Genomic DNA, 14,968 nt, shown 5'->3' with positions numbered 1-14,968 from the left:
CCTGAGAAAAACTCAGCATCCACTCAGCATTTAACTGCTTTTTCCCCCCACTGGCAAACCAGTTACAATTCACTTCAAATTCTAACAACCGAGGTCATTGACACGACACCCCAAGAAATGAGGAGCCCGGGGCAATCCGAGGTCGACCAGCTGCCCGGAGCGGGCAACCGCTCCGAGACACCGCCTCCTCCTCGCCCCCAGGCTTTTCCCAGGAGAGCCACGCGCACCTGGGCAGAGGGGCCGGCCGCCCACCCACCTGCATGGTGCTGATGCACAGGCTCCGGTGGATGACGAACTGACTGAGGGCGGCAGACCGCTTGTAGCTGTTGCGCCCGTGCACCATGAGCAGCCGGCCGAGGTGCTTGAACTGCGTGATGGAGAAGTCTGCCGCCAGCGAGGCCTGCTTGCCCTCCTGCAATCCGATGAGATGGGGCGCCGTCAGAGGCACGCGAGGTCAAGGCAAACACACTTGTTTTAATTGAAAAGGCAAGACCCGGGAAGGAGATCTGTGAGGCACTTCTCGAAAGGGGCTCTTTGGTTTCCAGCTACACACAGCTGGCGGTCCACGTCTAAGTTTGATTTAAGAAGAGGAATTTATTTAAACGAGAAACATTCGGAATCTCAGGGAGTTGTAAGTTGGAGGTCAAACGGGTCTAGTCTGAGGCCCCGGGGGTACGGCCCGCTCCACCAGAATGTGCATCAGAAGCACAGGCTCGTCCAGAGACGGGCGATTCAGGGCGCTCGGTCCCCTAGGGGCTGCGCACACCGGGGAGCCGGGTGCCGCCAGCACTGTTAAACGGAACACCGAAGGGCGTGTTCATGGACATACAGCGCTGCACACTCACAGAAGCTGAAGCAATGCACGGTGCAGCCATACGACGGAGCTTTTTAAATCTTGTAGCTTTAAAAAGTGCACGACAGACGCCCCTCACGGGACAGGTGGACATCAGAGCCTCCTCGTTTCAGGCCCCAGGAAGACGAAGATTCCCCTCAGGAGGTACCCACGCCCGAAGCACAGACCGTGAATCGAACCAACCTGACGACCCACGGCAGCTGGGGGGCTGGCCCCACGGATCGTGGGGCTGACTCTACAGCTGGCCCGAATGCTTCCAAGAGAGCAATGTCACGAACACCGACCCCCCAAACAAGACAGAGAAAGCGCACAAAACACTAGAGAAAGAATTAAAGAGACATGAGGGCGTGCTGGTCACTGCAATGTGTGGCCTGTACATACTGCAGCTGGTTCCTGCAGATGTTTTTATCAGACGTTTGGAGGACAACGGGAGAAACTGAACGGTGAGAACTATGTGATATTCTATGACCGTGGCGTTTGGTGCGGGGAGAGAACGTGGTCTCGCACACGTAGGTGCCTGTGCTCTTACGAGGTCCACGCTGAAGCATCTGGGGTCACACACGACACCTGCACCTGACTTTCAGTGGGGTCAGGGCACGGGGTCGGGGGAGACAGAGATTGTGGCGATCGCTAGCGATCGGTAAACCGGATCGAAGAGGGTAGAGGTGCTCGCTGTCCCATTGCAACTTCCCCGAAGGGCTGACATTTTCAAAATGAAAGGTTTGAGAGAAGGTGAAAACGGATGGAGCTACACGTGCTGATGCGGAAAGAAATCCAAGGTGTAACAGATTTCAGGAAGCTGCATTAAAAGTGCATAATGTTTCCCATGTAAAACAGTACACACAAATAACACTTGTATCTGCAGGTACATATGTAAATGTGCCTGTATGTACATATGTAAATGTGTATATAGACTATATACAGAGGTGGACACCTACTCTGAAGGTTTAATGGGATTAAAAGTGGGAGTAAACCCACTTCTGTAGGTTTACAGTTGTTCTTATGGAAAACACTACAACAATCAACGAGCAATAACACAAGGATCGGCTCTGTTTCACATGCTCACTACTCCAAGCCTGCATTTGCTCACGCCGGCACATACACACTCATACCCAGTAACCCCACACACAGACACAAATTCTGAAGAACAACAGTGTCACCAGTTAGATGAAGTGACCTAGAAAAGGACACTAAATCCATGTCTCGATTGTTTTAATTTTTTACAGTGACCACTTCTTCCTTTTATACTCCCCCCCCCAAAAAAAAACAACAAAGGCATCGGAGTTTAATTTTAAAGGGAAATGCTTTAGTTCTACACAGACACATGCAAAGAATCCCACCTACTGATTAAATGAGCACGTGCTTCCTCAAACCTGCATGAAAGGCGCCTGCAGAACCCCCCCTTCAAGGGGCACTTACCTCCGCACCTTCAAACCACCGCCGCCGCGGACGAGGACGCAAAACCCGGGAAGGGTGAAGGAGGAAAGAAAGGGCTACAGGCCGGCCAAACGCACGGACACCCGGACCAAAAGGCACAGGGGAGCCTTGTGGGCCCTCGTGCACGGCCTCTGCCCTCTTACTTCAAACCCAGTTCTGGCAAAGTTCACGGCCAATAATATCTCTGCCAGCAGCGCAGGGCACTCATGAGAGGGGGAGGGTGAACCATGGGCAGCAAGCACGTGGTCAACGGGGAAGGAAATGGAAAAACCATCGCAACTGCGTGCGCGCCTGAGATCACTGCAGCCACCCACGTCTCTCGGTACGGGCCAGCCCTGTCGCGGGGCTCCACGGTCCCAAGGGAGCAGCGCACGGGGCGCTGGCTCGTGCCTCCTCTCAGCAAGGCCACTGCCAAGGAGAAGTCTGAAGGACATTCACCGTGCCCTAAGAGTATGGCAAAAACCTCTCTGTTTTAAACTGAGGTTTATGACAAGCAAAAAAAAAACCAAAAAACAAAAACCAGCATGTGTCTGTAACACACAGTGATGTGGGCTCTGGCTCCTGGGTAATGAGACCAGGTCATCAGGATACGCGGTTCCTTACAAGGTACAATTTCTAACGTGCAATTTCCAGAAGCACCAAAGCTGTGCCTTGGAGGGAAAGAGAGACCCCAGCTCGTGGGGCAGAGCAGGTCCCAGCCGAGGCCACGCCACCAGACCCTTCCACCCCGCGCCCGTGGCACCCCGTCCCGGCTCACCTTCCCCTCGACGCCCACGCCGCAGTCGGATTCCTGGATCATGCTGACGTCGTTGCCGCCGTCCCCTGCGGGCCGCGCAGAGCGGGGAGAGAAGCCGGGGAATTGGGGAGAGGCGAGAAACTTGGTTACTTGCAACAATCACACCTGATTATGAGACTTTGCCTTTTCACGGAGCGCTTACTCCACACTGCCGTTTCTGCACGGCTCCACCGGACCACACCAACAGCCTGCGGTGTGGGCCCTTACTGTACGTGAGGAGGAGCCAGAGGGACCGGGCGACGGGCACTGATTGTTGGACACTGACTGTGAAGAGTACTGTTTAAAAGGTACTCCGTTTCATCTCTTGAGGACCCGGGGGAAAAGGCCCTGGAATGATCCCACTCCTCCAACGAGCAGACCGAGGCTCAGACGGGTGAGGGGGCCCACCCGGGCACCCAGCCAGTAAAAACCAGCAGCGAGTGGGACCCACGTCCAGCTCCCGGGTGTGTGGTCCCCGCCCCACCCCCACCCCGGCTGCATCCCACGTCGCTGGCAAAGGCAGTGCAAGCTCGAGCTCGGGAGAGAGGCCCTCAGGCAAGCGTATCCGCTCTTTCTCCAAGGGAAACAGTAAAAATAGTAACTACGGCAAAAATAGAGCCGAGTCCCTGGGGAAAAATACAATGACCTAATAAACTAAGTGGCCCAGGGCAGTCTAAAGAACACGGCAGCGGGATCCCATTATCCTGCCCGAAAACAGACCCCACGTCCCAGCGGGGCAGGCCCGGGCCGCCGCCCACCTACCCACTGCACAGGTGAGCTTGCCAGTGCGCTCCTGCAGCAGCCGCACGATCTGGGCCTTCTGGGTGGGGGCGCAGCGGCAGCAGACCACGGCCGGGCACTGGCAGGCCAGCTCCATGAACTCGTACTCGTAATACTTGAGGCAGACCTGCAGGGGGAGGGAGGGGCCGGGTCAGCCCAGGTCACCTCCCCCAGGGCCGCAGGCAGGCGGGGGTGGGAGGCAGCCTACCTCCAGGGAGTCCCCAGAGATGACCAGGGCGCAGTCGTGTTTCCTGCGGAAGGCGTTCAGCTCGAGGTGCGCCTCACCACGGTTGGTCACCTGAGGGGGACAGAGGGGGGCGGAGGAGGCCTTGCTCTCTGGGGACCACAGCACGACAAACAGCAGTTTCCTGGAGCCGGAGCAAAGACAATGGCTGCCCGGCCAAGGGCTCCCGCCCCTGCCCTGCCTCTGGACTCGGAGCCAAATGAAATCCTGTTTGTGGTGATTCCGTGGGAATCGGGAGAGGCTGTGCACGGACCGTCCCCTTGCATTTCCCCACGACGGCTGTGACCCACATCGTAAATTAAGAGCGAAAAGCGACGGCGCTTTCATCCTGTGCCAGGCCCTTGCTCAGCACTCTGCACGGACTTTCCCTGTGCGTGTCTCACAGGGACGCCGGGGGTGCCAGGCATGACGGCTCTCCCCTGCACGTGAGGAAACCCAAGCAGGGCGAGATCGCCGGCCTGCCTGAAGAAACACAGCTGCGACCCCGGGGGCGGGCGCCTGGCGGCAGGGGCCAGCGTCCCGGCCAAGGACCTGACCTCAACCAACCGCTGCGGGCTCCGAGGGCCTGTGGCACCCGCGCTCAGCCCTGCCGCTGCCCCACCACTGCCCCGCCACGGCAGCCTCGGCCAACTGTGTGAGCACGTGGGCGTACCTGCGTTCAAGTTGAACGTCATTTGCCAGAAAGCGGGGGGGGGGGGGGGGGGGGGCGGCACGAGAGCCAGCAACCTGAGTTCTAGAACATGCAGGGCAATGCTCATGGTCTTAACTGTTCGTTCTCTACAGGGGTGTCTAACCTGTGGCCTGACACAAAATCGTAAATTTACTTAGAACATTATCAGTGGGTTTTTTTGTGTGTGATTCTATGTCACAGTGGATTTGATGGGTGGCCCAAGACAACTCTCCTTCCGGCGCAGCACAGAGACGCCCAAAGGCCGGACACCCCGTTACCGTGGACACAGAGCCAGCAAACACAGAGGCCCTGCTCCTGGGGACACACGGGCCAGGGGCCCACGAGCCTCTGCTCACTGTGTTTTTGTCAAGCGACCAGTGCCGAACCTCACTTTACGTGCGTTGCTGCCTGAAGACATCTTTCAAAACACGTATCTGCGGATGCATCAGCACCCAACGGCCGGCCAGAACTCACGCCCAGAAGCAGCCGATCGGACCCCTGTGCTCTCTCCGTGAGGCCCACCCCAGCCTCCCGGTGCTCGGGGACAGCAGCCAGCCCCTGGCCTCTGCGCTGGGGGCCACCGATATACACAGTGAAATCGCTAATAAGAAGCACAACAGTGCAAAATGGTGGCACTGAATCAACCGTGAAAAGGTCGCTTGTGCACAGAGTGAGAACTGAGACAGGGCAGCAGGGCGTCGCCCTGTCTGGCCTCGGCTGGGAACATGCACGCCGGGCGACTCCCACTTCGAGCCCCTGCCACCTGTCCACAGGTGACTCTGAAAGCACCTAGAGTATGGATTTCGGGGGACAGATATATTTTGGTGAGTAGGCGAATCTGCAGACATGGACACCATGACCATGAGGATCAACCCTATCTGCCCCTGAACGCCACTTGTGCTGCTCCCCAAACAGCTGGATTTCTAGAACCATCTATGTGCGATGGACCAAAGGCAGGGTGAAGGGGAGACCCCCAAAACACTTACAGTCCCTGCAGTTGCTTGGCATGGTGGCTCTGATCTCAGTAAGTGGGACATCCTGCCGCAGAGGGGACCCAGTGCTCCTCACTTCCCAACTCCATAAAGCCAACCCCAGTCCATGGCTTCCAGCCTTGGAGTAGCCACTGATACCTGAACTGCTTGGGTCAAGTGCCTGCCACAACAGCAGGACATTTCTCCTGAGCTCACCCAACACACTCCTTCTACAGTCTCCTAAAGCTCTGGCTGGTGTGGCTCAGTGGATTGAGCGCTGGCCAAAAGGTTGCAGGCTCAATTCCCAGTCAGGGCACTTGTCTGGGTTTGGGGCCAGGTTCCCAGTTGGGGGCGCTCAAGAGGCAACTGAGCAAAGTATCTCTTACACCACAGATGGCAAACACAAGGCCCTCCACCTTGTTTTATCCGGCCCAGCACCTTATTTCTACCCGGCAGCAGTGCTGAGCTCTCACTTAACTGTTAAGGAGCAGTTACATTTATGCAGTCCTAAAATTACATCCGGCCCCTTGAAGGCAACCATGAAGCTGATGTGGCCCCTGGTGAAAATGAGTTTGACACCTCTGTGTTACACATTGATGTTTATCTCCCTCTGTTTCTTCCCTCCCTTTCCCCTTCTCTAAAAATAAACAAATAAAATCTTTTAAAAATCATAAAATAAAATAAAGGCTCCTAAAGATATTCCTTCAAGAGGGCAGACGGGCCAGGATCTGAAAGCTGGAATTCATTTCTTGTCCCAGGACGGGACCTGCAAAGGCTCGGTGACATCCTGGACTCACACGGACAATGTCACGTGTACGAGCTCATCTGCATGCTTCACGCAGATCGGGCCCAACTGCATCGGCTTCTCGAAGGGGCCGCGACCCCCACCAGGTCAAGAATGCAACGCCAGCACACTGGGCTGGAGCGAGGTGCGCCTGAACCACCGGAAGGAGCCCTCCAGCTTCTCCTGGGTCTCTCGGTGGCTCCTCCCACACCGACGAGTGAGGCCCGCCCAGGCGGTTACTGCGCTCCCCTGCCCCTCCCTGAGGGGCCCACTGGGGGTCATGAGGTTACGGGGCAAACGGCTGCCACACTCCCACGAGGCCCCAGTGCAGAGGGCGCTTTACCAGCCGGAACACGTGGATGTCCTGGTTTCTGGTCACCAGATGTGCGTTCTTCGCCGTGCACGTGGCCGTCTCCAACTTGTCCCCCGTCAGCATCCAGACCTGGAATGACAGCGGGAGAGCGGTCCTCGCTGTGGACCTCAGGGCGTGAGGCCAGCCTGTCGCCTGCGTCGGCCGAGTTTCTGAGAACATCGAGCTGAACTTGCTACGTGTCCCTTTTACTCCTCAAGGCTCGTGGTGTCCCCCCCCCACACCACGGGAAGTGCCTGGGTCAAGGGCTTCCGGACGCTGAGTGACCGCGTCTGGCGGCAGCCAACACTGTGTGACACTTTCAGAGAACCTCGGGGCCACACGCTTCAGAAGATGTCACAAACCTTGGCCTCTGACCTCATAGTCACCTTTTGGGAATCTTTCTTTTGGAGTAAAGAAAAATTGGAGTAAGCCCTGGCTGGCGTAGCTCAGTGGATTGACCTCGGGCTGCGAACCAAAGCATCGCAGGTTCGATTCCCAGTCAGGGCACATGCCTGGGTTGCAGGCCACGGCCCCCAGCAACTGCACATTGATGTTTCTCTCTCTTTTTCTCCCTCCTTTTCCTCTCTAAAAATAAATAAATAAATCTTTTTTAAAAAGAAGAAAAATTGGAGTGAAATATCTTTTGGACAGAATGGTTTTGAATAGGAAAACAAACAAACCAACCTCAGGATGAAGCCAGCAGCAGAAACTAGAATCCTCAAACCTCCAAGAGGGCAGTGGCCCAGTGACAAACTGTAAACACCCCAATGCAGTGGAAACAGGCCTCTCTGACCCCAGACCAGTCTCCCAAAGGGGGCTCTCGAGGGCAATTCCCTGGGCACCAAGGGTACAGGACAGACGGCATGCAGCTAACAAAAATCCACACCCACGCGCAGGAGAGCTCTGCAGGCATGGACGTGCCCAGAGCCCCTTCACTGCGGGCCTAACCACAAGCTCCCACGGCCCCGCTCACGCTCGCCTTTACCAAACGCAGGCCCAGGGACCCGGCCGGAGCTGCTCTGGGGTGGAGGCAGGCGGCTACGCCCACAGGATTTCAGGTGCTTGGAGTCAGTGAGGTGGCCGCTCCTTTGCTAGGGTCCACTGAGGTGCCGCCTGCTCCTCAGGCGCCCCCTACTGGCCTCTCCCGATTGAACTACTGGACCAGTTTTTTGTTTTGTTTTGTTTTGTTTTGTTTGGGGGAGGGGGGATTAGCTCCAAACAGCAGAGTACAAACTATAAAAACAGCAGTTTGCTGGGGCAGGCTGGTGGTCACTCTGCTGGGTGGTCACCCATTCGCCCAGACTAAAAGAGAGATGGCTATCTGGCCGGTCACTTGACAAAAACATAAGGAACATACTGGACAGAGGGATGAAGGGACACAGGAGGCCCTGCCTTCCCGGAACCCAGCGTGGTTGGCGGCCGGGGGCAGGGGTGGGGGACAGCCCTGAAAAGCAGACACAAGCCACCTTCCAAACCAGGGCCGTCCGGGGGGAAGGGCTGACAGTGGAACCATGTGCGACAGGCTAGAGGCCCCTGCGTGCCCGGCTCCGTTACCACGTCCACCCTCTCCCGTCTGTCTGTCCTTTCACACCCTGCTCAGGGGACGACGGGTATAACCCCGGGGCTCCTCTCCCCGGGGGGCGGTCACGCAGGCAGCCCACCGCCCTCGGGCCCGCCCACCTTGATGCCGGCGTTCCGCAGCGTCTCCAGGGTGGGCCGCACGTCCGCCTGCAGCTGGTCCTCCACCCCCGTCAGGCACAGCAGCTCCATCTCCATCTCCAGGCTCTCGATCACGGTGGCCACTTTGAGGGAGCGGTCGTGCACGCTCAGCTTGGCCTGGACGTAGCGGGCCTGGGACACAGCGGGGACACAGTCGCCACTCAGCAAGGCTGTCTGACACGGAGAGTGGAGCAGGCCCTGCCCGGTGCCAGCACAGCCCGTGGTGCAGGCCTCAGAGAGATAAAACCGAGGCTTCCCGGTCCCCTTCCAAGTTCATCAGTCCAGGCTCTGCAGCTGGACCGACCTGAATTTGCACCCTTGGCTCTGCACTCACCTGCCGTGCAACCTCCAGCAAGTTGCTTAACCTCTCTGAGCCCCTATTGTTTTTATCCATGCATAGGTTCTCCCACACAAAACACATGCTTCGTAACCCAGGTCCTTGGCAAAGTCCCACTTCCAAAGACCATCGACCCAACCCTTCTCTTCCTCCTGTCTTCACAGTGTTGGCAAAGATCTGGAAGGAAGTCACACCCCCCACCCTCAATGGGCCGACCTAAGGCTGAGACCTGTAAAACTGGAAGGAAGGCAGAACAGACCAGGGCTACAACGCTTGTTAATAAAACTTCAGGAAGCACTCAAACACGTGAAAGAGACAGAGCCAAGCACAGCTCCCCGGGGCGGGACAGGACAAGGGTCCCAGAGCCTGCCCCCCAGCCTGTCCCTTCTCCTCCTGTGCGTGCGCATTTGGCTTTATGCTGGACTGGGGGTAGGAGGAGGGCCTTCCCTTCAAGGGGACCGTCTACGGGACAAGATAGTAAACAAGACCCATGTATGCTGGGACTCTTGGCCGTAAAAGTCAATGATCTAGTTCAACCCTAACATTTTCTATAGTTTAAAAAAAAACAACAGGGCCATAAGAGGGTAATTTATTCCCAATTTTCCAGGAGGTATACTATGTGCCAATGGCTATGCTACATGTTAGGGATGTAAGAGCCAAGCAGACTAGCCAAGTGCCTGTGCTCAAAAAGATTTTTTTCCAGAAAGGGGATATCAGGAATGTTAATATATATATGCAAGGTTATTACAGATTGTGGCAAGTGCAATGAAGAAAGTTAAATGGGGTGATGGGTGGAGAGGGATGAAACCGGGCTGCCTTGGGTGGGGAGCCCAGGAAGGCTTCTTGGAGGAGGCGGCATTTGAGCTGAGAGCTGAAGGAAACAAGAGTGTGGGCCATGGGGCAAGCAGTGTGAGGAAGGAGAGTCCCAGGCAGAGAGGAGAGGGAGTGCGAAGGCCTGGGGGCAGAAGTGAGCCTGTCTGTGCTCAGAATGACCTGAGGACGGCCGGAGCAGCGGGGGCCAGGGGGCGCTGGGAGGGGGTAGGGCTGGGAAGCGGGCGGGGCTGGAGAAAGAACACCAAGGTCGGAGAAGCACTTACTTCAAAGTCTTGGTACTGCTCCTCGGCTAGAGACTTCTTGGCCACCACGAGCACCCGCAGCCCCTCTCGGGCCATGTTCCCACACTGGAAAGCAGACGGCGGTCAGCGGAGAGTCGTGCCCAGGGCCCTGCCCCGAGCCCCCTGCCCCGAGTCCCCGACTCTTGCTGAGGGGGGCTGGTCGCTGAAGGGGACCCGGCCCTTCCCGAGGGGACAGGCAGACAGCAAATCAGAACACTGCCTTCCCCGAAGCAGTGTCCCCTGGGCAGCCCTTCTAAAGGGGAGGCCACCTTTGCTGTGACCGCCCGCGGGCCCCACACGGTTTCCTCTGGCACCACGCGTGTTCTGAAACCTAAGTCAATGCTGTACAGTTCCACAGACAAAGCTGAACCTCTGACAACGCCAACGCACTCTCCCGAAAAACTACAGTCGAGGCTGGTGAGATACGACACAACCACTTCTGTGGGCGCCCAAAAAACAGGTGTCAGTGGGGGCAAGAGGGCTCTGCCAATGCATTCGACGTGCGGAGTGTGGCCCTGCCAGGAATACTCGTCCCAGCCCGCTCCGTCCATCCGCGTCACCGGCCTGGCCCGTCGGCATCTGGGCTTGCAACCCACCTCCCCAGCTGAAGGTATAACGTTACTGAACGCAGCACGTGAACCCCCCGCCTGGGGCGGAGAGGCAGAGACAAAGGCGGCCCCCGGAACCTGAGAGCCCCGTCCCTCTCTGCGGCTGCCGATTCCGCGTCCCAACCTGGGACAGGAGCCTGTGACGCTGCCCCCAGGATCCCGCCTCCTGGTACCCACACCTTGTGCACCCGCCCCCCTCGAGTGTGCCCGGGACCCAGGGGCTTGCTCCCATCACACAATGTGGCACAAGTGAGCGGAGAACAAGTGACATCGTGTCTTCACCCTGCCCCGCTCCCGCACTTGGCCCCTCTGACAGAGCCAGCTGCCGCACCGGACCCTGTCCTGTGGGAGGGTCCTCGTGGCAAGGAACGTGGCAGCCCCCAACCACCAGCCACCAGCCACCAAGGAGCCGGACCCTGCCCACGACCACAGAGTGGGTCTGGAAGTGGGTCCTGCCCCAGTTGAGGCTTCTGATGAGACCCCAACTCCAGCCGAATGCTCACCCGCAGCCTGTGAGAGACCCTGGGCAGACACACGCTGTGCCCAGGCCCCCAGACCCACAGAATCTACGGCAAAGAGATGGGTCATCTCTAGCGGCAACGTTTTGGGGTGGCGTGTGACCAGCCACGGGTAAGGACTCCAGAGATGGTGTTCCTGCTCCTCGCAAGGACGGCCTCCAGGACAGGCTGCCCAGGCCGCTGCCCAGCCCCCGCCACGCTCACCTCCTCCTCCAGCCAGTCGTTGTACTGCACGATGCCGGCCATGACCACATCGGCGCCCTTGATGTAGAACGTGATTTCCCCCGTCGATTCATCCTAGGGGGCCGGAAGGGGAGAATGAGGGAGAGAACGCCCACTCCGGGCTGCAGTGCCCGCTTCCCACGACAGGGGGCGCAAGAGGGCACCCAGCAGACGCGGCTGTTTTTCACTTGGCCGGAGATAAAACACCGGTGGGGGGACTCACTTTGGGGCAAAGGCCACGGAACAGAGAAGAAAACTCAAAGCATTTGAGAAATTATTGCCTGATGAAAGCGAGATCAAAAGGATGTAAGAACTCTGTGTTTTTAAGTTACTGCCATCCCACCAGGAACAACGCCCACACTGTAAGACAACATTGAATTCGCACTCTGGACCGCCAAGTGTCACTAGACAGGGGCCCAGCCGCACGGCTGGGGAAGGTGACTCCCCAGCTCAGGCACCATGAGCACTGGGGCTGGAGAATTCCTTACCGGGGCAGGGGTGGGAGGGCAGCCCGTGCGTGGTGGGATTATGGCAGCATCCCTGGCCCTCTCACTTGATGCTGACATCGCCCGCCCCCCACCCCCCGCCCCAGGGTGACTGAGAAAATGTCTCCAGACATTAGCACATGTCCCCTGGGAGGCAAGACGCCTCTGCTGAGAACCACTGATCTAGACAACTCTGAGGCCCTGTGTGTCCCTGAGCACTCAGCTAGAGGTCTTGCAGTCTGACCAGCTTTTCTGGGGAGCAGGGAGCCCCCTGTATAGGCATCACAGGCTCCGTCGGACCTGGTGCCAGCTCCCAGCTGATCCCCACCCCACCCCCCAACTGAACAAGGTACTCCTTTCTTTTCTCTAACCCTGTTTCCTCGCCTGTGAAATGGGGATGCAGACAACTCCTCCAGCACGGGTTTTTGTGGCTTAGACAACATCATCCACACAGGGCACGCAGCGAAGGCCAGACACGCCGCAGATCAGATGCCCACTCTGTCTGGGTGACACTAACCCCCCAAGTCCCTCCGTCACACTGTGTATGGAGAACAAGCCTTATTAGCCCAGTAGGTTCTCAACGGGGTCAATTCCTCCCCCCCAGGGGGGCATGTGGCAGTGTCTGGAGACGTTTTTAGTTGTCACAGCGGTGCGGGGGGGTGCTGGCATGTAGTGGACAGAGGCCAAGGGTGCCGCTGAACAGCCCCCCTCCACCGGACAGCCCCCCACATCCAAGAATCATCCAGCCTCTGATGTCCGCAGCACCAGGGCCGAGAACCCCTGATTTGGGGAACGATGGGGAAACGGCTGGTTCTTGCCCCATGCAGGACTCTTTTCCCAATGATGCCACCGCGGGGAGTCTGGGGGCAGTGAGCCAGGCGGGGGACTGAGCGTGGCTCTCACCAGGATGGCATGCCTGAACTTCACTACCCCCGGGTGCCCAGACAGCACACACCTATAAACTCTTCCTACAAAATAAGGACACGCAGCCAAGTCAGGGGTCCAGTTTCCTCTTTTAAAACAACTTTCAAATGCCCTCTGATGACTGACAGCCCTCTGGAACAATGTGCTTACTCGTGAAAAGCCCTGCGCTTCCAGAGCTGCAGAGGGCGCGCCGCACCTCGGGGAGCTGGCGCCTGTGCTTACTTGCGCCTCGGGCCAAGCGGAGCCTCGGGGTGCGAACATGAAAGCATCCGAGGTGTTTTTTTCCCTTCCCCTTCACCCGAGAGGTGCTTCCCAACTCCGCTGTAGGAAACAAGGTCCCCTCCCCAGCTTCCTCCGCCCCCGAGGGACCCAGGGGAGCGGGGACAGCTCATCCAAGGCAAACACCGTGCCGACCGCCTCCTCCCGTTAGTCACTTCCTCCTGCCGAGTTCACCGCAAGGCTACTCCGTTCCCACATCACGGGGAGAGGACGCCGTGAATTCACAGCGACCCGCTGCCTGGGCGGCACCGTCTGGGGGGGCCTCATCTTTTCCCGCTGCGGCCCGGCGCTGGCACCTGTTCAAAGGCCTCCTCCGTTCAAACGATGACGAGGCCATCATCATCTGGACCAGGGCCCGACATCGCCGCGCCGCGCGGGGAGGGCCGTGGGGCATCGTGCGCACAGAACGAACAGAACAGGCGACCCTGCCTCCCTTCCGAAGGGGGAGCACCGGAGCCCCGAAGGAAGTGGCTTCTTCTCGGAGCCTCGCCGAGCTGCTCCCGCGGAGCCAGACGGCGAGGCGCAGGCCTGGCCTCGCTGCGTGAGCGCGAGAAGGCGCGGCCTCGTCCTGCCCGGGAGCCCGCGCGTGTTTAAGAGGGTTGACGACGAACCAGGAAACAGCAAAACCCTAACTGTCTCCAGTCACTGGACAAGCCAAGAGCCTTCATCACCGAGCTACCACTTCCTCCCACAGGTAGCCGGCAGTTACTGTCGGCCACCAAAAAAAAAAAATTGTCAGAACACAATCTCTACGACAGGTCAGGACTGAGGGTTCTCAGCCCCCACCACCCCCCCCCCCAGGGAACCCTGGCGGGGGGTGCTCCTAGGTCAGGAGGCCGCCCTGGCCTCTGCCCTCTGAGCTGGGACAACCAACGAAGCCTCCAGGTATCGTCAGGGGTCCCCTGCAGGGACGATGGCCCCAGGGTGACAGCCCCTTCGGCCGAGGGGCAGGCTGAGATCTGAGCAAAATGCAAAGCTGGTCCCAACGCCCTGGATGCCGACTCCCACCCGTCAGAGCAGAGACAAAGAGGAAGACGGGTCAGCCACCCAGAGACGTCAGCAAAACAACAGGCATTTCATCCAAGACGGCCTGGCACAGGGCTCCCCGGTGATGGGTCTCCGGCAGTGGAAAACGAGAGACGTGAGCACCCCAAAATATATACATTTAGTTAAGTAACGGTCCTTGTTTTTTTCCCCAACAAAACACCATGCACGCGTTAAAGTCACTAAAAACTCGTATTTAACACTGTGAGCGAATTTTCACCGTGTGTATCGTTCACTGGAGAGAGAGAAAGCCATACGTGGCGCTCAATGCCAACTTCAGAAACGTGTTTCTGGCTGTCTGCACTCACGCATGCTTAGGACAAAACTGAAGGGAAATTCCCCCAAAACCTAACAGTGGCTGTCTCTGGTGGGAAAAATAGAGATGAACAGTTTCGGTCTTCTTTACAGATTTATTTGCTCCAAATGTCTTAACCGAACGCTGATCATCTGTATAACCCGGGAAGGGTGGGGGGCTATTTTAAGATGGTCTATTTGCCCACCCAACAAACAGCACCCACACTTCCAGACACAAGTCCTGTGCTTGCCAGGGGAAGACACGGGGCCACCTCTGACGAAACAGGACGTGCGTCTGGGAACGGGAGACCTGTACCCCTGGAGGAAGGGTGGGGTGCCCTCGGCCCACTCACTCAAGGAGGGCTGGTACCAGGGACTCTTCGCTGATGACTCAGTCCTGACATGACTCTAGCAGAGCCCACAGCCCCCCAACTTGCCAAAACAAAGGCTGGAACACAATTAAAGGAACCACGGGAGGCGATGACGCTCACTCCCCAGGATACACCCACCCGCAGGAGGACTTCTGCAGCCGCTGCTCCCACGCCACGGGTGTGCCT

At 58.0% G+C, this 14,968-nt stretch overlaps 1 protein-coding gene across 1 annotated transcript in view; it reads right to left on the bottom strand.

The window, feature by feature from the left end:
• ATP9A (ATPase phospholipid transporting 9A (putative)) overlaps nt 1-14,968 on the bottom strand; it is a 106,500-nt gene that overhangs the window by 8,810 nt on the left and 82,722 nt on the right. Inside the window, exons 16-23 of the mRNA XM_045832798.1 lie at nt 11,368-11,460; nt 10,020-10,103; nt 8,547-8,717; nt 6,858-6,956; nt 4,054-4,143; nt 3,828-3,972; nt 3,048-3,112; nt 257-412 (exon numbers count right to left, since the gene is read on the bottom strand). Of these exons, the coding sequence (XP_045688754.1) occupies nt 257-412; nt 3,048-3,112; nt 3,828-3,972; nt 4,054-4,143; nt 6,858-6,956; nt 8,547-8,717; nt 10,020-10,103; nt 11,368-11,460 (903 nt within the window). The remainder of the gene's footprint in view (nt 1-256; nt 413-3,047; nt 3,113-3,827; nt 3,973-4,053; nt 4,144-6,857; nt 6,957-8,546; nt 8,718-10,019; nt 10,104-11,367; nt 11,461-14,968) is intronic.

Source organism: Phyllostomus hastatus, unplaced genomic scaffold, assembly GCF_019186645.2.
Source record: "Phyllostomus hastatus isolate PE091 unplaced genomic scaffold, TTU_PhHast_1.1 phas_contig_17, whole genome shotgun sequence".
NCBI lineage: Eukaryota > Metazoa > Chordata > Mammalia > Chiroptera > Phyllostomidae > Phyllostomus > Phyllostomus hastatus.
The sequence above is the reverse complement of the archived record's forward strand: the minus strand, read 5'-3'. Positions and strand labels throughout refer to the sequence as shown.